This window comes from Bremia lactucae, assembly GCF_004359215.1.
Source record: "Bremia lactucae strain SF5 chromosome Unknown BlacSF5_NotPlaced_9_SHOA01000002.1_551695bp, whole genome shotgun sequence".
Classification (NCBI taxonomy): Eukaryota; Oomycota; class Peronosporomycetes; order Peronosporales; family Peronosporaceae; genus Bremia; species Bremia lactucae.
Window position 1 is genome coordinate 8,941 of NW_027152021.1, and position 23,134 is coordinate 32,074.

At 49.3% G+C, this 23,134-nt stretch overlaps 11 protein-coding genes across 11 annotated transcripts; 6 read left to right on the plus strand and 5 right to left on the minus strand.

Annotated features, from left to right (window-relative positions):
* Positions 1-4,722: 4,722 nt before the first annotated feature.
* On the plus strand, positions 4,723-4,986 carry CCR75_003313 (uncharacterized protein; the record flags this gene model as incomplete). The annotated part of the gene is made up of 1 exon (XM_067961410.1): positions 4,723-4,986. The coding sequence occupies one exon, from the start codon at positions 4,723-4,725 to the stop codon at positions 4,984-4,986; it is 264 nt and encodes an 87-aa protein (XP_067823237.1).
* A 1,296-nt stretch (positions 4,987-6,282) lies between these two features.
* CCR75_003314 (uncharacterized protein) lies at positions 6,283-6,471 on the minus strand (the record flags this gene model as incomplete). Its single annotated transcript, XM_067961411.1, has 1 exon — positions 6,283-6,471. One exon carries the CDS (start codon positions 6,469-6,471, stop codon positions 6,283-6,285), a length of 189 nt encoding a protein of 62 aa, XP_067823234.1.
* Positions 6,472-7,481: 1,010 nt separating this feature from the next.
* On the plus strand, positions 7,482-7,697 carry CCR75_003315 (uncharacterized protein; the record flags this gene model as incomplete). Its single annotated transcript, XM_067961412.1, has 1 exon — positions 7,482-7,697. One exon carries the CDS (start codon positions 7,482-7,484, stop codon positions 7,695-7,697), a length of 216 nt encoding a protein of 71 aa, XP_067823235.1.
* A 71-nt stretch (positions 7,698-7,768) lies between these two features.
* On the plus strand, positions 7,769-8,329 carry CCR75_003319 (uncharacterized protein; the record flags this gene model as incomplete). The annotated part of the gene is made up of 1 exon (XM_067961416.1): positions 7,769-8,329. One exon carries the CDS (start codon positions 7,769-7,771, stop codon positions 8,327-8,329), a length of 561 nt encoding a protein of 186 aa, XP_067823261.1.
* A 219-nt stretch (positions 8,330-8,548) lies between these two features.
* Positions 8,549-8,803, minus strand: CCR75_003320 (uncharacterized protein; the record flags this gene model as incomplete). Its single annotated transcript, XM_067961417.1, has 1 exon — positions 8,549-8,803. One exon carries the CDS (start codon positions 8,801-8,803, stop codon positions 8,549-8,551), a length of 255 nt encoding a protein of 84 aa, XP_067823480.1.
* Positions 8,804-8,925: 122 nt separating this feature from the next.
* CCR75_003321 (uncharacterized protein) lies at positions 8,926-10,386 on the plus strand (the record flags this gene model as incomplete). The annotated part of the gene is made up of 2 exons (XM_067961418.1): positions 8,926-9,285; positions 9,373-10,386. The coding sequence occupies 2 exons, from the start codon at positions 8,926-8,928 to the stop codon at positions 10,384-10,386; spliced, it is 1,374 nt and encodes a 457-aa protein (XP_067823479.1).
* CCR75_003322 (uncharacterized protein) lies at positions 9,043-9,228 on the minus strand (the record flags this gene model as incomplete). Its single annotated transcript, XM_067961419.1, has 1 exon — positions 9,043-9,228. One exon carries the CDS (start codon positions 9,226-9,228, stop codon positions 9,043-9,045), a length of 186 nt encoding a protein of 61 aa, XP_067823478.1.
* A 1,071-nt stretch (positions 10,387-11,457) lies between the features above and the next one.
* CCR75_003318 (uncharacterized protein) lies at positions 11,458-11,673 on the plus strand (the record flags this gene model as incomplete). The annotated part of the gene is made up of 1 exon (XM_067961415.1): positions 11,458-11,673. One exon carries the CDS (start codon positions 11,458-11,460, stop codon positions 11,671-11,673), a length of 216 nt encoding a protein of 71 aa, XP_067823260.1.
* Positions 11,674-11,744: 71 nt separating this feature from the next.
* Positions 11,745-12,305, plus strand: CCR75_003316 (uncharacterized protein; the record flags this gene model as incomplete). The annotated part of the gene is made up of 1 exon (XM_067961413.1): positions 11,745-12,305. One exon carries the CDS (start codon positions 11,745-11,747, stop codon positions 12,303-12,305), a length of 561 nt encoding a protein of 186 aa, XP_067823232.1.
* Positions 12,306-12,524: 219 nt separating this feature from the next.
* Positions 12,525-12,779, minus strand: CCR75_003317 (uncharacterized protein; the record flags this gene model as incomplete). Its single annotated transcript, XM_067961414.1, has 1 exon — positions 12,525-12,779. One exon carries the CDS (start codon positions 12,777-12,779, stop codon positions 12,525-12,527), a length of 255 nt encoding a protein of 84 aa, XP_067823233.1.
* A 9,213-nt stretch (positions 12,780-21,992) lies between these two features.
* Positions 21,993-23,064, minus strand: CCR75_003323 (uncharacterized protein; the record flags this gene model as incomplete). The annotated part of the gene is made up of 3 exons (XM_067961420.1): positions 21,993-22,478; positions 22,552-22,611; positions 22,682-23,064. The coding sequence occupies 3 exons, from the start codon at positions 23,062-23,064 to the stop codon at positions 22,124-22,126; spliced, it is 798 nt and encodes a 265-aa protein (XP_067823477.1). The 3' UTR covers positions 21,993-22,123.
* Positions 23,065-23,134: the final 70 nt, after the last annotated feature.

Below are 23,134 nucleotides of genomic sequence, written 5' to 3' on the forward strand. Positions count from 1 at the left end.
CACCAGTTCCAGAAGAGAACTTGGTGGACTGTTGCTCGTCGTCCACAATGGACGAGAGCGTCCTAAAAACGGACAAAAAGAAACGGTTCGCTGCTCAAGGCTGGGATGCCTTGAGAGACAGTCCGTTCTTTGAGGTTCTGTGGAACCATCGCGATGTGTTCCCAGAAGAAGTGCCGAGCCGCCTACCAGCAGATAGGGGCATCGGGCACGAGATAGACCTCGAACCTGGCACCAAGTATTGAGTGACCAGGCAATGGCCATTGTAGAAAGAACAAGTCGATTATATTGATGAGTTCTTCGACAAGCAAGCCAAGGCGAGACATGTTCGTGAGAGCAAATCGCCTCAGTGCAGCCCGACCTTTCGTGTGCGTAAAGCCACGGGTGGATGGCGTGTGGTTCATGCTTACGATAAGCTGAACACGGCGACCATACCGGAGCAAATGCCAATCCCGCGGAGAAATGTTTTGTTGGATTCAATGGGAAAGTCAATTATCTTTTCCGCGTTGAATTTAAAAGATGGCTACAATCAGGTACTCATGAAAGAGTCCAATGTAGCCAAAACGGCAGTAAGCACCCCAAGCGGTATGCTTTGGGAGTGGCTTGGGATGCCCCATGGTTTGAAAAAGGGTGAGCGACATTCAACCGAGTGGTGGCATACGTGATGCGTCAGCACGGTGCCTACGAGCCCGATTACTTTGACGATGCACTCGTGCATAGTAGGGCCGAGGAAGGGCTGAGCGCAATGAAGTCGCACAAGCGTCAATTAGACGCTGTGTAACAGACTCTGAAGGACGCGCAATTGTACATAAACTTGCAAAAGTGCGTCATAGGGGTCCACGAGATACCTGTGCTGGGCTGCATCATAGGTACTCATGGTGTACGAGAAGACTCAGGCAAGGTAAAATCGGTAAAGGAATGGTAATCCCACGACATGTTAAGGATTTGCACCATTTTTTAGGACTTGCGAGCTACCTGCATAAATATAGCAAGAATTATGCAGAGCGGACTAAGCCTTGCCTGACCTCCTTAGAAAGGATGCATAGTAGGTTTGGTCAAAGCAAAGGAGATACGATCACATCAGTGAAGCAATCGCTTGTAGAGGCACCGGTCTTGGCTTTGCCAGAAGCGAATAAGCCCTTAAGCTTCGTCTGCGATGCAAGTAATTTTGCAATCGGCGGCGCGTTTATGCAGAAGGATGACGACGGCATTGACCGTGTCATCTCTTTTCTGTCCCGGCTTTAAAAGCCGCGGAACTGAGTTATCCCGTGCATGACAAAAAGCTACTTTCAATAAAGTATGCTCTTGTCAAGTTTCGTGTGCACCCACTGGGCACCGAACCCGTTGTCGTTTATACGGAACAAGCATCACTGCGGACCTCAACAAACACACCGCACCTCTCGCCTAGAATGGTAAGATGGCTTGCATTCTTCTCTGAATTTTATTTCAAAGTTGAATACAAGTCGGGTAAGTCGAATGGCTTGGCTGACGCTATATCGCGCAGACCAGACTTAGAGGTAAGACACCAGGAAAGGTGGATGACCGCGCCATCGAACCAGATAACTCGTTTGCTGCCCCTTCACATCACTGTGGTTTAAAATACGTTCCACGAGGAAACGTTGGCCACTGTGGGGATCCACCAATAGTTGTCGTGGAGGAGGAAAAATTAGATCCGAACCGTGTGTCGGATCTAGAGTCGAAGATCGACAAGCTCGACCGCTACCTCCATGTATTGGAGGAGTGTACTGGACACGAGCGCGGTAAGCAGACGGTGCACTATATTGAACGATTGGAAAACCGTTCGAAGAGTGCGTACATAATGATGGAGTACGAACGGGAATATGACGCTCTTCGTGATGAGCTGTCGTCAGCTCATCGCGGTTTCGAAGATCTTTGGACCCGACAAGAGAATCTTCAGATTCAGCATGATAATTTGGTTCGTGACTACAAGAATATTTCAGGTATTCTTGTAAAAGGGTGATCAGATCCGTCCTCGGAAGAAACCGCGTACTGATGGTGCAAGCGGAGCCGACCAACGTATAATGTAGGATGCATTCGCATCGTACGTGGCAATTATATTGTGTACGCATTGCCTCTGCGATGCAGTACACGGAATGGCCCAATGAACTTGGGTAGTAGTTTACTGCGACCCACATTAGTGACTACACGCTTAGGTAAATTTATCGTAGAGAGTAGTACCAGGTCATTAATTTTAAATGGAACCATGTTTGTCTGCGTTCCGTTTCTGACGGCCCACTGCGTTAGCAATGGAATCCTGTACGAAACGGATTATTGATTCTCGAGCCGGCGAAAATTCCTCTGCTGACTCATTTGTTTTGTCGTTTCCAGTGCGCTTTGTGCGCACTGCCATGAGATCTTTCTCATCTTCGATGTCGATTGCTTCGACATCGACATCACGCGCGTCGTTGGTAAATTTGACGCGTGATGAGTATGAGTCAGAAATGGTTTTGCTCGTGCGAGTCCACCCCCCCTTATACAAGAGGATCCCTTTAATTGGGTGGGTATACGTGGATGGCGCAAGCTATTCACAAAGAACTGTGTATGCGTTGTAGACGCATGCACCGAATTGTTGATTGAAAATTCGAACATCGGTAAAAACTCGCTCCAATTTGGTTTCGATTGAATGTAACCTCGAAGTATCTCTTCGAGGACGCGATTTACGCATTCCGTCTGACCATCTGTCTCTGGATGATCAGAAGTTGACAAAGTCAGCCGTTTTCCGAGAGATCGGAACACGGATTGCCAAAACTCTGCCGGAAACCGTGGATCTCTATTCGAGACTAGTTCACGGGGTAACCCGTGGAGTTTGAATACCTTGTAGATAAAGACACGGGCACAGCCGGAGCCGTGATCGACTCTGGTACTGCAGCGAGATGTAGCATCTTGCTGAATCTGTCTACAAAAACAAGAATTCCATTGTTTTTGTGATCGTCTTCGGGAAATCCGAAGACGAAGTCCATAGATACGGAAGGCCAACATTCTGCCGGAAGTGGTAGAGGTTGGATTGGTGCACGGGATGAACGGCTAGGCTTCACTCGTCGACATACCTCGCAAGTACGAATGTACTTGCGCACGAACTGATACTGGCGGGGCCAGTAAAAGTCGCGAATTACTGTGAGATGAGTTTTCTCACGTCAACGATGTCCACTTGTTGGTGCATCGTGACACTCATACATGATGCGCAAGCGCAAATCATTGTGAGTTGGGACGACGACACGTGGAGTGTCGCCGGCAACGGTTGTGTAGTACAGAAAGCCGTTGCGTGTTATGTATCGATCGGATAACGATCAATATAAAGCCGCTAAATCTTTAAGAAATTTATTGGATGGATTCATCAGATGATCCATTAAACGCAGAAGGTCCTTATCTTCTGCGTAGGCTTTCTTTATGTCAACAAACAAGGTTGATGACGGAACACTTGAAATGAGTGTTGCAACAGTGGGATTATTTTCACTGTTGGAATGCGTAGCTGGCTCGAAATCGGGTCAGCGTGATAACGCATCAGCGACGAAATTAAGTCGTCCTGGTTTATATTCCACGGAGAATTTATACTCCGCGAAGAAGATAGCCACCTCGCCATTCTTTGCGAGAGGTGTAGGCTATAACGGCCGTGCGTAATGACGCATGGTCCGTATAGACGATGAACGGCCTATCTCCGAGGAGATAGACCCAGAGCACTTTTCCGTGGGAAGCTTATAATGGGGCCACTGGAGCAGTATCTATCGGAAGGGGAACAACCAGTGCTTATTGTCTGGCTAAAACACTACCAGATATCTTGCTTATAGTTTTAGGTCAAGTGACAAACTGTCTCCCACCATCTAGCGAAGCACCACTAAATGTTAATTGATCAGTATTACTCGAAGTCACTTACCACGGTGGCCCTTCTTTTGACGTAAAAGTATCTACCATCCATCAAATTAATATGAAGAATTTACCTAAAAATTAAAGTCTGCAGGATATGCAAAGACAGGCCACCATCTTGCACATTTCCCTATAATGATGACTTCTCACAACTCAAACAAAATAAAGCTTTCATATTCTTTCCGGATACTTGTATATGCTTCTCGTGCGTGAGGCTCCAATTGCAAAAATGAGCTATTTTTTGCCTCTCAAGCAAGAGCAGCAGGAAAACGTTTCAAAATGATGCACCAGAAATAGTTAAAGATGATTTAATGCGTGAATACAAGAACATGACGGAAGTAACCAAGAAAAATGTGATCGATCTAATTTATGAAATAAGGTATCTTTGCTTAAAGGCTATCCTATCAAAGGCCGTCACAATTTTTATTAGTTTCATGATCTTCGCACTTTCCTGGAAAAGCAGCTGTAAATTGTCAAGCTAGTCTTGCGCAACCATAGTTTGAGTTAGGATAAATAAGCTTCTTTATTGTTATCGCTTGTTAGTGAATCGAATTGCATTAGGTAACGTCTTTCCTTACTTCTTCAATATAGTGTGGTACACGCGCTATCACATTTCTGTTTATGGACGATGTTCACATGTTCACATGCTCAAAACCACCACCTCAATTACTACTATTACTTGTCAGTTAGCAACCTCTATTGAAAACCGCACCGACTTTGGATACAGAGGAACTAAGTTGAAGATGAGTTATAGAATAGTCTCGCTCTAGAGGTTCGAAGCAACTTCCAGATTCGCGCTTAAGTACGCAAACGAATAACGTGGCACGGAGACGGGTGCCAGCCATGAGCTCTGCGACAGACAGAGAGATGCAGGTCGGGTCCGTCATACCGATAGGGGCGTCCGGTGCGCGCGTGCAAGGAGCACACGGGCCGGATAATCCCGTGGTGTGGGGGTCGGTCACCGGTGAAGAAGCGGGCGCACCAATGAGACCCGGGGCCGCAGGCGAGCCGAGCCCCGTACTTAAGGTGGCGGATGGTCGGGGTTCGCAAGTGGCTGCGGTGACCGGCCCCGGCGCCGGCAGTTTCAATGGCGGGGGAAACCTCTAATCGTGCACCTCGTTAGCACATCCGAGCATACCTCAGAGCGTTTCACCAATGGAGCTGGCTCCTTGCACACCAAGCGGTTACGTCCTATGCTAGCCGAGTAAAGGCGCACCTAACGGTGCTTTCGATGAATCGCTGAGTCACGGCGCACTTCACGGTGCTGTCGACAAATCGCTAAGTCACGGCGCACTTCACGGTGCTGGCGAGAACTCGCCTAGTCACGGCGCGCTTAACAGTGCTGGCGAGTACTCGCGGAGTAGTGGCGAATTTAACGGTGCTGTCGACGGCTCGCTGAGTAGAGGCGTACCTACTGCTGTAAGCGACGCCTCCGGTATTTGCAACGAACCTCTCACGATCGCTGTGAAGTGCTGGTTCGTGCTGCTACGAGGACGTGGGCAAAAAAAGCGGTCGCAATCTGCGCCCGATGATACCACTAGAAGAAGAAGCGCCGGCGGCATGGATCATGGGTAATATCGTTCTGTCATCGCCTCCGTGGTTTTTAGTTTGTACGCTTCCGCGTGCTACGCTGGTTGTGATGCTAGATTTCTTCGAAGCATACCTGGAGAAAAGTTATTGCGATTGTGCCTCCGTATGTGCACATGCCCAAGTACGTCGCTAAGAAGACCCTACTTCTCTAACTATTGGTGCGCAGTGAGGGGGAAACGGACCCGGACGTCTTAAGTCGGGAATTGGTCAAAGGGGCCAAGCGGACAAATTACGACGCAGAAACGAGACAGCCGACTTTCATTTTTGCCAGATCAGGCGGCTGCTAAGAGATGGCATGCCAAGTCGATTTCGTTTCGCGAGAAGCGCCTTCAACATTTGTGTCCCAATATCCTGGAGCGCGAAGACATTACTTGTGCCTCAATACCAGCTACGGCAGCAGTTCGGAACATTTTACACTATCAAGTCAGGGTTCTCGGGAATGGAGTGGTGGCTAGCACGGTTCAAGCAATACTGGAGTCCAGTGTGTCCTGTGCCGTAATTTCGGTATCTCGTGGGTGCTCACACGGATCGGACGCGTATGATTTCAACTTTTATGTTGCGACTTTCGATACGGTGACTTGTCCTTAACAACTTAAGCTGCTGATGACGTGCGATTAGTTGAAGTGTTATAGTCTTACGCATATCCCGACTGCAGGGACGGAGATCTTCCTACACCATTTTCGATACTTCCTTTTTACATGCTACTCGCCGTATCACTCGAGTGCCAAGTGTGGTGGGCGCAAAGGCAGTTTTCAAGAAGAGCATCACCGCGTGTTTTCTGGTATGCTACTGGCGCCTCAACCCGTCAGCGGGTTAATTTTTACTCACCTTGACGTTGCCAACCGACTGCGGCACGTACTGGTTTGGCAAATACTTTGGCGGCAACGACAGCGCAGCTAAAAGCGGATGGAGATAAGAACCCCCTGTTGACAAAGTTTTTGTAGGCACCCTCCAGACTTGGCAATCGGGAGATACCGCCAACACTTGCTGGCGGCCCGACATCAGGTGCGACTTCTCCTCGTACCGCTAGTCCTTCTACCGATGAATGGTTTGATCCAGGAGCACGCAAGAAAAAGCGGTAGTCGCGTACCACGGTGGCTCAATCTGTTCCTACGGTAAGTCACAACGTGTCGTCGCCCCGACAGCCGCAGTCGGTCACTGCTGCCGGACCTGGCAAGTCTTCTCAAACAGTTACGGCACCTTACGTCAAGCACAGCTACACGATCAAGAAATTTCTCCATGCCAACAAAACAACGGTTCCACCGCTCGCAAACAGGCTGCGGTGCAATCCAAGCCAAATTCTTCCGCTTTTTCCAGGTCCAACGAACAGCGCACGCGGGCGGCTCGTGAACTAGAGAACCTTTTGGGCGAGGACCACCACGTCGCCGAGGCATCTCCACAAACAGGCACGGCGGTCAATTCGTCGTTGCCTTCAAAATCTTCGAAAGAGCAGGCACTTGCATTGGCTCGGTCAAGAGTGGAGGATGCCCAAAAGCGGTTGAGGATCTCATTTTGACAGCAGCGGAGACTAAGCGCGCTACTGACCAAAAACGTGCGTGTTATTTCGAGGCTCATGCTCAAGCGCTTGAAGAAGCTATTGCTAAAGAGCCAACTGATGATAGGTTACCGACTTCTCTCGCCAACAGCAATGCCGAATTGCTCAGGATGGAGTACGATTATCGCAAAGCCAGTGCAGCGGCGACCCGCGCGATGGCAGAAGCAACGAAGGCAACGAACACACTGGAACTATTGACACGCCGATTGGCAAAGACTGCACCGAAATCGACGACAACTAATTAACTTACGCCATCGAAAGCTGCTGCCCCGCCATGCGAACTGTCTGCTGAGCTGGAGGAAAATGACAGGGAGAAGAGTCGCGCGACTATTGCGCGCTTGTTGTCTTCTCATGTTCGCCGAAAACGTGGCATACCTCGTGCTGCCCCCGCGCTGCCTCCGGCAACGGGGTCGGCTGAGGTGGGTTCTCCCAATCAGATTTGGGTTTTTGGGTGGACATGCCTCCTCCGCGCACTCCGATCGCAGACGGGCAATCCTCGCTGGATCTCGATGTTACTATGGTGGAAAGTACGGTTACCTTTGGAAACACTATGCGCATGGGTGATCTCTATGGAGGTTCAGTAACTCTACCACCCTGCGCCGCTAGTGTTCCCATTCCTGAGGAGCTGCTACGGCAATCGAAGAAGAGCTCAAGGCCTCGGCAGGCCGACTAACCGATCCAACGCAAGGTCCGTATGCTCTGCAGTCATGTCTTATCCCCTGCCGGGCTGCTCAGAAAACCCAGATGCTGGTACGACTTCTGATGGATCACTTACGCACTCCTGATACTCACGATCAGACACTACGCGCGACACGAGTGCGCAGGATCCCGGACACTGTGTCTGCTGCGGTAGCATCTGCTGCCGTGCCGGAGCATACGAAACAAACTGCTGCAAACACAACTGCAGTTCGGGCATGGGTCATCCAGCACAAGGCAGTGGCTGCACTGTCGTCTCAATTGCCAGTTGGCCCCAAGGGTCAAACTGCGTGGGGTCAACGCATGTGCGTTGGCCTTGCAGCACGGTCAGTGGTTTACCGTACCCGGTTGCTTATCTTACCTCGATGCAGGGAGAAACCCTGCGAGTTTTTGGCCATGCCATTAACAGCGAAACCCAATCTGCGGTTATCCGTCGACACACTACTCACGCAGATGCAAAACTTCGAGCAATGTGCAAGGGGTGGGCCGCAACGGCTGGTGGACAAGCTGGACAAATTCGATGGAAAACGACTGACAACATCATCGGTGGCGGCGCTTCAGTATACAACAGTCAGAGTTATCGTGTCTGATTGTCGTCGAACCGCTTGATTACTTGGATCATTGGAGAGTCCTCAATGTCCTGTGTGTGATGCTTCCCAAGCTCGCACCCGTCGAGGAAGAGACGAAGATAGTTATACCACAGACCAAGGCACCGCTGTATCACCAGTCTAAAGAGGTGCGCGCGGCAGTCTCCAGCATTATCAGCAAACCAGCCAACTGGCACCCGGCGCTTGACCTAATCGCATGTGATGGTCAACTGCTGGGCCTTCAGTACTGAGGGCACCTCGTCTGGGATAAAGGATGTCTCGTCATGAGATATACCCTGGCACCGTCGACGACTGCTATCACCAAACCCGTGGCAGCCTCGCGAAACAAGCATCTGTCTTCACTCGCAAAATGTTGCGGGATTTTCCCAAGCATCCGGAACGATGCGCCGACTTGTTCAGCCATTTCCGACAGCGAGAGGGTAAGGGAGCATGTTTCTTCAAGAAACCCGGGTGCGATTGGAGAGTCTGCCGCCATGGATAAATTATACAACAAGACCTGGGGATTTGTGAACGCCCAGCCGCACGAAGTGGACGGAGGCCGAAATTTTGCGAGGTGGAGTGGCAATGCTCTTGAACCCGTAATCCTCCATTACTACAATGGATTCATGGCAAGAGAACCACTGGACATCTCACTGGATGGCTGTTCAGATTAATCTCAGAAGCGACACAACCCTGGTGGTCATCGTTTATGCTCCAAGTGAGAAGGATGAACGGCTACAGGGATACGATGAACCAATCCTTATAGGTGGCGACTTCAACTGCACGCTGACGCCGCGTCTTGACGACTCGATTGCGCTGCGTAGGCTTCTTGGTCGCGCTCAACTTAGCGATGTTCTTGATGATGACATAGAGCAAGCGGAAGATGAACAAGCCATAGCGCATTTTCATGCGACGGCACATACTTTATTTTTACACATTGTTAGGCGTTGGATCGGCCAGCTCCCGTCTCGATCGTTGGTATGTCAGTATACTTTCGGACTGGATTCGAGACGTCGAATTTTTGGTACCCGGTCCTGCAGCTGATTACAATGGCATAAGTGTCAGGATTGGGGCGCCGCGTCATGTAGTGCGCGTCCGCAAGCCACGGCGCGTAAATCCGGTTCCTGGATACTCACAAGCGGCCTCATTAGCAAAATTACTGCTACCATTGAGCTGGCACAGCGGCAAGTGGACGATACAGCTTCGGTTCCTACGTCAGACTGTCTCACGGCCCGACGACTTGCAGACTGGGGGGACACTTGGAAGATCAGGCTTCGTAAGATTCTGTTGGCGACCACCAAGCAGGCGCGTCAAGGTTTGACAAAAAGATATAGGCAGCGGCTGCGTCGGTTATATATTCGGCTGGGACCAGCTCTCTTGGATGCACGTTCGTCTGAGGCTTCTCAGGTCCGTAGCCAAACCCAAAGACGCGATCACTCTAGCCTCATCGACACCTCGGTGGACCTTCGTAAAAAAGTATCGGAGTGTCGGCGACTATGGCAGAGGACCAAAAAGGAGCGACTGCTTCTTCAGTATACGTACTCCCCGGGAGAGACATCACGTCGCGTCTACACCCGGGTGTCGACTAGATTTCAGGACAACACTATCGTGTTCCTGGGTAGCAAAGCTCAGCTCGGGTCGAATCGGTCACAGGAATTGGCTGATGAAATGGCAGATGGCTGGGGACAGATTATGACTCACTCTTTTGCCCGTTTTGAAGAAACAGCCGCGTTTCTGGACAGAGCAGCCCCGCCAGCCCAAGTTGATGATTTTAGTGTAACGTCTTCAATTTCTACAGAAGATGTCAGTGCGGCCTTGAAGAGACTTAGACGTGGTAAAGCTGCGGGGCCGGACGAACTCAATGACACCTTTTACCGAGACTACGCAGCCGAGCTCGCACCTATTTCAGCAGCCCTGTATACCCGGTGGCTGGAGTGCAGCGTGCTGCTGGCTTCGTTTGAAGAAACAAACACCCAGTGCCTTAAGAAAACTGCGGCGTCTGCCTTGCCACTGGATCATCGCCTGATCGTGTTTCTTAACAGCGACTACAAATTATTTACCCAGATTCTGTCATTTTGAGTGCGGCCTCTGCTGTCGCGAATCATTTCGCTAGCCCAAGTTGGATTCGTCCCGCAGCGTTCNGGTGCGACTTCTCCTCGTACCGCTAGTCCTTCTACCGATGAATGGTTTGATCCAGGAGCACGCAAGAAAAAGCGGTAGTCGCGTACCACGGTGGCTCAATCTGTTCCTACGGTAAGTCACAACGTGTCGTCGCCCCGACAGCCGCAGTCGGTCACTGCTGCCGGACCTGGCAAGTCTTCTCAAACAGTTACGGCACCTTACGTCAAGCACAGCTACACGATCAAGAAATTTCTCCATGCCAACAAAACAACGGTTCCACCGCTCGCAAACAGGCTGCGGTGCAATCCAAGCCAAATTCTTCCGCTTTTTCCAGGTCCAACGAACAGCGCACGCGGGCGGCTCGTGAACTAGAGAACCTTTTGGGCGAGGACCACCACGTCGCCGAGGCATCTCCACAAACAGGCACGGCGGTCAATTCGTCGTTGCCTTCAAAATCTTCGAAAGAGCAGGCACTTGCATTGGCTCGGTCAAGAGTGGAGGATGCCCAAAAGCGGTTGAGGATCTCATTTTGACAGCAGCGGAGACTAAGCGCGCTACTGACCAAAAACGTGCGTGTTATTTCGAGGCTCATGCTCAAGCGCTTGAAGAAGCTATTGCTAAAGAGCCAACTGATGATAGGTTACCGACTTCTCTCGCCAACAGCAATGCCGAATTGCTCAGGATGGAGTACGATTATCGCAAAGCCAGTGCAGCGGCGACCCGCGCGATGGCAGAAGCAACGAAGGCAACGAACACACTGGAACTATTGACACGCCGATTGGCAAAGACTGCACCGAAATCGACGACAACTAATTAACTTACGCCATCGAAAGCTGCTGCCCCGCCATGCGAACTGTCTGCTGAGCTGGAGGAAAATGACAGGGAGAAGAGTCGCGCGACTATTGCGCGCTTGTTGTCTTCTCATGTTCGCCGAAAACGTGGCATACCTCGTGCTGCCCCCGCGCTGCCTCCGGCAACGGGGTCGGCTGAGGTGGGTTCTCCCAATCAGATTTGGGTTTTTGGGTGGACATGCCTCCTCCGCGCACTCCGATCGCAGACGGGCAATCCTCGCTGGATCTCGATGTTACTATGGTGGAAAGTACGGTTACCTTTGGAAACACTATGCGCATGGGTGATCTCTATGGAGGTTCAGTAACTCTACCACCCTGCGCCGCTAGTGTTCCCATTCCTGAGGAGCTGCTACGGCAATCGAAGAAGAGCTCAAGGCCTCGGCAGGCCGACTAACCGATCCAACGCAAGGTCCGTATGCTCTGCAGTCATGTCTTATCCCCTGCCGGGCTGCTCAGAAAACCCAGATGCTGGTACGACTTCTGATGGATCACTTACGCACTCCTGATACTCACGATCAGACACTACGCGCGACACGAGTGCGCAGGATCCCGGACACTGTGTCTGCTGCGGTAGCATCTGCTGCCGTGCCGGAGCATACGAAACAAACTGCTGCAAACACAACTGCAGTTCGGGCATGGGTCATCCAGCACAAGGCAGTGGCTGCACTGTCGTCTCAATTGCCAGTTGGCCCCAAGGGTCAAACTGCGTGGGGTCAACGCATGTGCGTTGGCCTTGCAGCACGGTCAGTGGTTTACCGTACCCGGTTGCTTATCTTACCTCGATGCAGGGAGAAACCCTGCGAGTTTTTGGCCATGCCATTAACAGCGAAACCCAATCTGCGGTTATCCGTCGACACACTACTCACGCAGATGCAAAACTTCGAGCAATGTGCAAGGGGTGGGCCGCAACGGCTGGTGGACAAGCTGGACAAATTCGATGGAAAACGACTGACAACATCATCGGTGGCGGCGCTTCAGTATACAACAGTCAGAGTTATCGTGTCTGATTGTCGTCGAACCGCTTGATTACTTGGATCATTGGAGAGTCCTCAATGTCCTGTGTGTGATGCTTCCCAAGCTCGCACCCGTCGAGGAAGAGACGAAGATAGTTATACCACAGACCAAGGCACCGCTGTATCACCAGTCTAAAGAGGTGCGCGCGGCAGTCTCCAGCATTATCAGCAAACCAGCCAACTGGCACCCGGCGCTTGACCTAATCGCATGTGATGGTCAACTGCTGGGCCTTCAGTACTGAGGGCACCTCGTCTGGGATAAAGGATGTCTCGTCATGAGATATACCCTGGCACCGTCGACGACTGCTATCACCAAACCCGTGGCAGCCTCGCGAAACAAGCATCTGTCTTCACTCGCAAAATGTTGCGGGATTTTCCCAAGCATCCGGAACGATGCGCCGACTTGTTCAGCCATTTCCGACAGCGAGAGGGTAAGGGAGCATGTTTCTTCAAGAAACCCGGGTGCGATTGGAGAGTCTGCCGCCATGGATAAATTATACAACAAGACCTGGGGATTTGTGAACGCCCAGCCGCACGAAGTGGACGGAGGCCGAAATTTTGCGAGGTGGAGTGGCAATGCTCTTGAACCCGTAATCCTCCATTACTACAATGGATTCATGGCAAGAGAACCACTGGACATCTCACTGGATGGCTGTTCAGATTAATCTCAGAAGCGACACAACCCTGGTGGTCATCGTTTATGCTCCAAGTGAGAAGGATGAACGGCTACAGGGATACGATGAACCAATCCTTATAGGTGGCGACTTCAACTGCACGCTGACGCCGCGTCTTGACGACTCGATTGCGCTGCGTAGGCTTCTTGGTCGCGCTCAACTTAGCGATGTTCTTGATGATGACATAGAGCAAGCGGAAGATGAACAAGCCATAGCGCATTTTCATGCGACGGCACATACTTTATTTTTACACATTGTTAGGCGTTGGATCGGCCAGCTCCCGTCTCGATCGTTGGTATGTCAGTATACTTTCGGACTGGATTCGAGACGTCGAATTTTTGGTACCCGGTCCTGCAGCTGATTACAATGGCATAAGTGTCAGGATTGGGGCGCCGCGTCATGTAGTGCGCGTCCGCAAGCCACGGCGCGTAAATCCGGTTCCTGGATACTCACAAGCGGCCTCATTAGCAAAATTACTGCTACCATTGAGCTGGCACAGCGGCAAGTGGACGATACAGCTTCGGTTCCTACGTCAGACTGTCTCACGGCCCGACGACTTGCAGACTGGGGGGACACTTGGAAGATCAGGCTTCGTAAGATTCTGTTGGCGACCACCAAGCAGGCGCGTCAAGGTTTGACAAAAAGATATAGGCAGCGGCTGCGTCGGTTATATATTCGGCTGGGACCAGCTCTCTTGGATGCACGTTCGTCTGAGGCTTCTCAGGTCCGTAGCCAAACCCAAAGACGCGATCACTCTAGCCTCATCGACACCTCGGTGGACCTTCGTAAAAAAGTATCGGAGTGTCGGCGACTATGGCAGAGGACCAAAAAGGAGCGACTGCTTCTTCAGTATACGTACTCCCCGGGAGAGACATCACGTCGCGTCTACACCCGGGTGTCGACTAGATTTCAGGACAACACTATCGTGTTCCTGGGTAGCAAAGCTCAGCTCGGGTCGAATCGGTCACAGGAATTGGCTGATGAAATGGCAGATGGCTGGGGACAGATTATGACTCACTCTTTTGCCCGTTTTGAAGAAACAGCCGCGTTTCTGGACAGAGCAGCCCCGCCAGCCCAAGTTGATGATTTTAGTGTAACGTCTTCAATTTCTACAGAAGATGTCAGTGCGGCCTTGAAGAGACTTAGACGTGGTAAAGCTGCGGGGCCGGACGAACTCAATGACACCTTTTACCGAGACTACGCAGCCGAGCTCGCACCTATTTCAGCAGCCCTGTATACCCGGTGGCTGGAGTGCAGCGTGCTGCTGGCTTCGTTTGAAGAAACAAACACCCAGTGCCTTAAGAAAACTGCGGCGTCTGCCTTGCCACTGGATCATCGCCTGATCGTGTTTCTTAACAGCGACTACAAATTATTTACCCAGATTCTGTCATTTTGAGTGCGGCCTCTGCTGTCGCGAATCATTTCGCTAGCCCAAGTTGGATTCGTCCCGCAGCGTTCGATCCACACAGCGTTGGATATATCCAAGGCGGTACGTAAAGCAGCAAGGGAGACAGTGATCTTCACGGAGCCATTGCTTTGCTCCTCGACTTTGCAAAGGCTTACGACACGCTGCAACGTCCTTACCTACTTTCCGCTTTGAAGTGGCATGGATTTTCGTCTCGATTTGTTTCGAAAGTGGAGGCATTACATCGCGGCACAACGTGTCGATTTATCGTGAATGGATACCGATCTCGTCGACGGGAAGTCAACTGTGGGATTCGGCAGAGGTTCCCACTTGCGCCACTTCTCTTTATCCTCGCCCTCGATAGTGTTTATCGTGTGGTCCAAGAGAGAATGGACATTGGTGGGGTGCCACTTAAATCTGGAGCGGATCGCAGAATTCAAAGTTTCGGGATACTTTATGACACGCCGTCTACCTGCGTGATTGGGCTACAGTTACGCAGGTTGCAACAATTTTGATTTATCTAGCGTCTCCGGCCTGCTGATCAACCGCTCAAAGTCAATGATCATTTCCCTGGACCGTCGCGGGTCAGCATTGCCTCTTATCACTTGTGGCCTAACACTCCTGACTTCAGGCGAATCCTGCCGTTGTCTTGGTGTAATGGTGGGTCAACAGGATGTGGTGGCGGATGATTAGAATAAATGCTTAAGATCTCTTTGGAGCCGGCTTGTGCTAGCCAGGGAGAAGACTCACACGATAGAACAACGAGCTCGCCTTGCCAGTGCCATAACGGTGCCCAAGATACTTTTCCTAGCTCGGCACTGCTGGCCTCCTCCGGCCATGGTCACCCGGTTGACGAATTTGATTAAGGGCTTTGTTTGGGGTGTCCGGGATGGTAAGCGGTGTAGACCTTGGGTCTCTTCCGAGACGGGTTCACTCCCGAAACAACAGGGTGGCTTTGCGGTGCCGTGTATTCAAATGGAATTGATGAATATGGCGGCTTTAGAAGTTGGTCAATGGGCAGCTACAGCGTCGTTGCGAGACTTACTGATTGGAGACTGCCTATGGGGGTCTGTAGCGTCTGAATCACCATAGATCACGCCTTGTTGGAGTGCAGACAAGCACCCAAGATATCGAGCGACGCTATGGCGTACCGGTTCCGAAATTGTTAGCCTTTCGACGGCTCAACACGCGCGCCGAGGTGACGTCAACGAAGTATGTAAAAGGGCCGTAGCATTTACTTTGAAAGCCGAGATCGACTATAGCACCGACGGAAGTGTTACTATTGATGTTCGACGGGTCATTGATGACAACCTTCGTATAGGAATGAGGGCTGAAGTAGCATCTTCGGGGAGGTTCGACAACAGGTGGATTGAACACGCCACGTTGACGGACATGTCATGGCTGCGGGACCGCAGAGGTACAACCTATAATTTGAACGGTGCTGATTTTGCGCGAGGCACGAATTACCTGCGTGACATAATGTCTTGGACGGTATGCCAAAGTGGAATTATACGGTTCTCGGCACGGCTCGACATGGCAACCCAATCAATGGCGAAGAGACAACACTTTGGTTCATTCTGCCTCGCTCTTCTCTACATCTTTTCAGCACTCGTATATCGAGCAATTGAACCGGGTTGCTTACTTGCGTGCTCTACCAAGGTTTATCGGTAACATCACTGGACACTTTACAGTGCAGGGATATCACCGACTCATTTCGATACGGGCATGGAGGGTGAAGTGACACCAGTCTCGTCGATGCCCGCATGCGATACAGCGGCGTCTAGCGATGGCGACACTCCTGACACTTTGGCGCGCACCCGGCGCTCACCCGCATAGTACATATCTGCACCGATAAATAATTATCCAGGCTATCTCCAAACACCGGTGCGATGAAGGAAAACGAATTCTCGAAAAGTGAGTGTCAAAGCTGGACTTTTAAGTGATTTCGGACGGGACACCACTTATTACATGGAGCGATATACGCCGGATACGTGCTTCTTTTGCCGACCAACGCACAAACGCTGTATCGCCTGAAATGCAACAGCTTCCCACTATGGAATTGGGCGAGCTAAAACATATCATACCCCGCACATGGGTGTTATCGGACCCTGCCTACCGCGGCACGACATGTGTTTTGGACATGCTCAAGTGCGCGTCGTCACTAAGAGCTTCTTCTGGACAGGTGGCGAGCGCTTATAGGATCTAGCAAGACGGACTTCAACGTGTGGCCGTTTGGTCTGGATCTTCCAGAGGTTCCACACGCGGTTTGAAATGCGATTAAGCGTTCTTTTACGCAAGGTGATGAGATAAGGGCGCGAAGGATGCGGTATTTCCGGCGGCTCAGGAACTCTGGCGTTTTGCAGCATCTACAACGATTCATGCCATTTGATCAGAGTGGCTAGCTGCATGGCGCAGGACACCGGACTCTGAGTCCAACATAATTACGGACTCGCTCGATGAAGAGCAAGAGCAGGCAATCCTCATGGAGGAACAAGCTTGTCGCAAGCTGCAGACCTTGCGAAAGCAAAGTTCACAGTGAATATCGATTCGCTCCTCAAAAAGGTTACGGGTCGCAGCTTAACTATCTGAACTTCCGGATCCAAGGCAAGGACGCCGGAGGAGCTCGATGCTCGCAACGCTCTTAATCAGCGATACCTTACGCCCAAGGTAATGACGCGAGATCAGTATTTGACGCGTTAGCGTGGTCAGGCCCGTAAAGCTTAGGTGACCTCAATTAGGAAAATTCCGCTCGTTCTATTTTCAAACAAGTCAAAAAGCGAAAATGACGCTTCGTTTGAGACTGAATCCATCGAACACGCCGCCTCCGCAAAATTTGGTCGATAAGAGAGTCTGTTTATGTGGCTGATGTTCGTTTTGAGCAGAAGCTTCGCTTTGATTTCGCCAAGCTTAAGGCCAAAGGCCAGTTACGTTTAGCGTTTATTCCTCATAACGAGGATAGGCCTAGCCAATAATTAAGTGCTTCAGTTGCCCGCGCAACCATATTCGAAGCCGCACTGAGGCTAAAGATCCAACCATTCTTACTTTTATTGGTGGGAAGCGTCGTCTGACGCAAGTTGACCTCGAGTGAGGCGCTTAAAAACGTCGACGGCGTACGGACAATCTCACCGAAGAGGTACCACAGACTCCCAATAGTTTTCGAAGGAGGGGAGGTACTTAAACCACTCCACCAGATACTGGTATTAGTCCTTGCGACGAAGTCGCTTTAAGAACTTCTCCACGGGAAACAGAAGAATTCCTCGGGGGTCAAAATCTCGGTGAAAGCGTTTGATGCTCTAACGTACGAGGTGCAACTTCTTCACGAGGGCTTTGCTCGCATTGAGGGTTCTTTTGACGCGGTCCGAAACGCAACAGCCTCGTTTAGAGGTCCAGCTTGACAACCTGGTGAGGATGCAGCAATCTGCGGCACGACTGCCTGTCTCGCGCAAGCGTCTTCAAGTCCACGTGGTTAGGGTCTCGATATGGCTTAAGCAAGCCGACGTGGAACACTGGGTGTGAACGCAGCTTGCTAGGAAGGTTTATCTGGTAAGCTAGCTTCTTCTTAACGACGACCGTAAATGGTTCAATTTACGGTCGTCGCCAAGAGAGCCTAGCTTACACGATGAACCTTCCTAGCAAGCTACCGCATAAGAATTAGTAAACCTCCTGCCTTGGAAACAGCTTTTCTTATTGTTTGTATTGGCTATCAGCCATCGTGTCACGCTCATGTCTCAAGACATCAGAGCGCGTTGCGAAAAACTCGCTTACTTGTTTCCTAACGGTAAAAGAACTGATATCAGCAAGCCTATTGAGTAACCCCCCCCCCAAGCCCTGAACCACTTAGTGGTGTATCGTGAACGGAGTGCGTGGATGGGTGAGACATTTGACATAGAACGTAGTGTAGCCTGAAGAGGCATGTACAGCTTTATCTAACGCAAACTCCACTATCGGGAGCATTGAACTCTAGCGCTCTGGGGTGACAGCACACACACTGTGCAGAGCGTCTTCGATGACACGTTCGGTCTGACTATCAGTCTGCGGATGGTCTGCTTTGGACATGTCCAATCTGGTGCTATGCACTCGAAAAATAGATTTCAAGAATTTACTTGTGAAACGTGGATCTCGATCAGCGACAATTGCCACAGACAAACCGTGTTGTTCAAACACGCGATCAAAAAAACAGCCTTGCTGTGTCTTCATTATGAATGGGATCAGGCACAGCCGCGAAATGATCCATTTTGCTCAACCGGTCAACAAAGACCACGATGCCCGTGTTACCGGCCGAATCTTTTGGTAGACCAAACACAAAATCCATAATGGTGGACTCCCAACACCATGTGGGTACCGGCAGACTGGCCAGTCGCGCAGTAGCATGAGCCGAAGGTTTAACCCGTTGGCAAGTTTCGCATGCGCGAACGTATGTGTTAACCCATTTGTAAAGCTTGGGCCACCAATAAATCTGGCTCACGGAGACGTAGAACTGTATTCTACAGAGATGACCACCAAGAACGGTATCATGTTCCTCATATAGGATTCGATACACTAAATCCTCATGATGAGGAACAACGATGCGCGGAGTCTCCGCAGCATCCGTGCAATAAAGCAAAAGGTCGTTACTGATAGAAATTCGATGTAACCTCGCACGCAAACGTGCCGACAATTTAACGTCCAACTAATGCTCCGAAGAGCTCGTAGCATAATTACACACTGTTAATCCTTGGCGTGAGCCGAACAGATTAATTCAGTATTAGAAAACGTTATAGTCGTTAATTGAGAGATCCCTAATTCGGAATGCGAGATAACGCATCAGCCAAAGCATTCTGCTTGCCAGGCTTATATTTCACGTCGAAATTGTATTCGGCGAAAAATGAAAGCCATCGCGTCATTCTCTGTGATAGATGGGGCGACTTAGTCGCAGTGCGTAAAGACGCGTGATCTGTATATATCACCAACGGCTTAGAGCCAAGCAGATGAACTCTAAATTTCAGAAGAGCATACTTCATTGCAAGAAACTCTTTGGCATGAACTGAATATTTATTTTCCGCAACTTTTAAGCTGTCTAGACTCGAATGCAATTACATTTTCGCGCCCAACATTATCGGTTTGTTACCGATCACTGCCGATGGCAAAATCCGATGCGTCACAAACGACGTTAAAAGGCCAATTTGAATTTGGCAGAGCCAGCATCGGGGTATGGATAAGACTATCCTTAATCGCTTTTGAAGCATCATTCTTGTTCTTATTCATTTAGTAAAAATATCAATATGGTAGTCCTATTAAATTACTAAATTATCGAAAAAAAATATTTATTTGATTTATTATATACATAAAATAATGTTTTTATCGGAACTCCAGGTTTAGCGAAGACACAAACGCTAGTCATGCTTCCTTCTGATTTCAATTGCTTGGTGTCCATCTATATGGTCATCGGCCCGATGAACATATGAACCAATCTCACGCACAAGCTCACGTAACCCCAGCTTTAAAAATTTTGTGCTAGTACAGCACCAATCCGTACCTTTTTTAAGGAGATTGGATAACGGCCTAGCCATATCAGCAGAATTCTCAATATATTTGTGCAAGTAGTTGGCGAGGCCAACCGCTTACGTAAATTCTTTGGATTCGTAGGAATCGGCCACAACTATGGCTTTTACCTTAGCGGGATCCGCTCTAAGGCCGCGCTTCCAAATAAAGCACCTTATAAAGGGTGTCTCTTCTGCGCCAAAAATGCATTTAGAGGCATTGGCATATAATTTATTTGTGCGCATGCATTCAAGCACTGCTCACAAGCGGTTCATAATTCTCCACATACAACCGACCCTGTTCCGCACGACGGTGGGCAATAATGTCGTCAAAAAAAATAAGTCTGTGCATAACCTCAATGAGGACGGTACAGTTGCGTCACTATAAGATTATAAGTAGCCGGGGCATTGAAAAGCCGTTGTGGCATAATTAGCCACTCCCACAGCAAATCGCTTGGGGCGCTAACCGCTGTAAGCGGAAAATCACTAGCTCTCATGAGCTGATAATAGCCATCGACTAAGTCAAGTGCACTGTATCGTGCATCCCACCGTATTGTTCTAAAGAACATCCTTTCTAGGAATGGAGGTCTGTGCAGGCACTGTATCGTGCATCCCACCGTATTGTTCTAAAGAACATCCTTTCTAGGAATGGAGGTCTGTGCAGGTATAGTTGCAGCATTAAGCTGCGCCATTTGCCGTTAGACCTTTTGACACAAAATGTTGGTGTAGAATGAGGAGATTTACTTTTACGTACCATCCCGGCCTCGTGCTTAGAACGAAAGAAATCGTCAATGACGTCACACTATTCCTTTAATAAAGGCCACTGTCGAGTAACACAGATTTTGGTTTCAGGAACCATGTCAATTTTCTGACGGGCGCCTCTATTCGGAGCCCTCATTGAGACCCCCCATAAAGACGGTTACTTTTGACGCGTAGCAGCAATGCGAGTTCTCAGCTCATGGACATAGCCCCCTAGGGCTCGTTTACCCTGACTAGTCGCTATGAGCCGTTATCGCATATGAAAAGCCTGATCCGGCGGTGCAAACATGCTAGTCATTTGCTGTGTCAGCGAATCCCATGCGAAAAAGTGACGTTAATAGACGTGCTGCACGAGAGTGCCCATTCCAGGGCTCTACCTCCAAGCTTGGAAATGGCCATGACCACCTTTTGTCGTTCTGTTAAGGACAAAGCAGAGTCTATGGGCATCTCCACCTGTTTTATTCAAAAGAGAGGTTTTGTCCCTCTTTACCCTTAAATATCTTAACGCTGACAACGAGAGGGTGAGCCTTAGGCTCTGGATCAGGTACAGAAATGTACCGAGTCAGCGCAGATGCCGCTAAGTGGCCCTTGACCTGTCTGATAAGAGAGGATTCGTATCGCATAAATGCCTTAAGCCTTCCATCCAGAACGGGAGAGTATGAACTTAATATGTTCTAGCCCAAACAAGGTTTTGAGCTTCTCAAACGCAGAGCGTTTCGTGTAACGGGGCACTGCCGACTTGTACTGCTCAGTGCAAGTGTTCCACACATCAATATCACGTACACTAGTACGTGCAGAGGAAGACTCTCTTTAAACCACTTGCTTAAAAGAGGGTTAAAAGTAAGCTGTATTAATATAATTAAGTTCTTCTGTTTCTATCTATTGTCTACTGACTTAAAAATATACTAATACAAAACATGTAATAAAGTCTTATTTGTCTCTTTGCGCGCGTCCAGTGCTGACTGGACCGCGGAGCAAGTAGATATAATGGCCTATATCTACCAATGGATAAGCCTTCCGAATATTACTATGTAAAGTAATATTCCCCAAATCTTATCTACCTTTTAATAAATATATCAATTAACAATCTTTAAGTGTTATTTTCATGTCACGATACACCCCGTTACATTTAGCCTCGGAAAGAAAGAAAGCAGATAATAAATGGGATTTTATTGATTAACTATTTTATATAGAATAAATAGGTGTTTTACCTGTAAAGTTAATGTACCACCACAACGGTTTCCTAACCGAGTACCCCATTACATATCATCTTAAAAGCATACTAGCCATTCCGCTCACCTTCTATATCGAAGGACTAAGTCACGTTTAGCGAGGACCCTACACAGCAGTATTACTACTAGCTCTGAATATAAGTTTTTTTCAAAATTAAGTAATTTTGGTCGGCTAAGTTGAGACAAAAGCGATTCCATCGCCCCATCCACAAAGTATAAACTCTCTATATGACTCTATTCAACTAGACGTGCTTACTTTTCTTATGCTTCTTAGCCTTCTTAGCCTTCACATCCTTGTATATGTTCTTTTTCTGCTTCTTCAAGTGCACCTTGTCTTTTCGAGTAAGTTCCGCAACTTCTTTAGTAACTTCTCTATCAGCATGTTTGTCATGCTTGTGCTTCTTAATCAACGTTTCAACGGGTTCTGCAACCTTTTCGGTTTTCTTTGTCTTCGTCCTTTGAATCAATGGCTCACCCTCAGCTAAATTAAGATGCGAGACCGATTTTTTCTTCTTCGAAGGGATATCTTTCACAAATCCAGCTCCATCAAAGCGCATAGTGGCTTCAATTGCAATCATGCCACTTGCAACATGGACACTAGACAGAACAGTATAAAGATAATTGGCCGTAAAATAAAAATATTTCTATCATGTGGTAGCAATCCCCTCACCGCAGCACTTTCACCTGGACATCATTCTCCACAGCGATCGAGGAGCCGTCTTTAGCAAGCCTTATTCAAATAAGTCCAATATAAGAGATTAGTTATGACAACCGCTTCCAAAGAGAAGCGATCTTCATACCAGCAATCTTGGGAATAATTGTGCACATATCCAACGGGTAGTTCGGCCCCAGCTACTGAGCCATTAAATACGCCGGCTATAAGCATACCGATGTGGTTGCTGCCGATCTTATTGACAACGCCACGAAGTATCATGCCTTTCTTAGGACGAAAGACCAATGCATCGGCTAGCACCTTGCAATGAATGTAGGGCATTTCGTTCACAATGACGCCGTAGGGCTTATCCAGCTGTACTTCACTAAAGCTCAGCACAACGCCTTTTAACGGCTCCGAATATTGCATAAGCTGGTCATTTAGATTTTGCTCGATACCAGCGCGCGCGTCTTCAGCGTGGCACGGTGAAAGGCTCACACGATGCCGCACTTTGCACAGCACAAACGCCATAGTGCTATTGGCTTTGCTTCCAATGAAAAACAATTATTATTATTGAATTAAGTTGGTGTAAAGTAAAAAG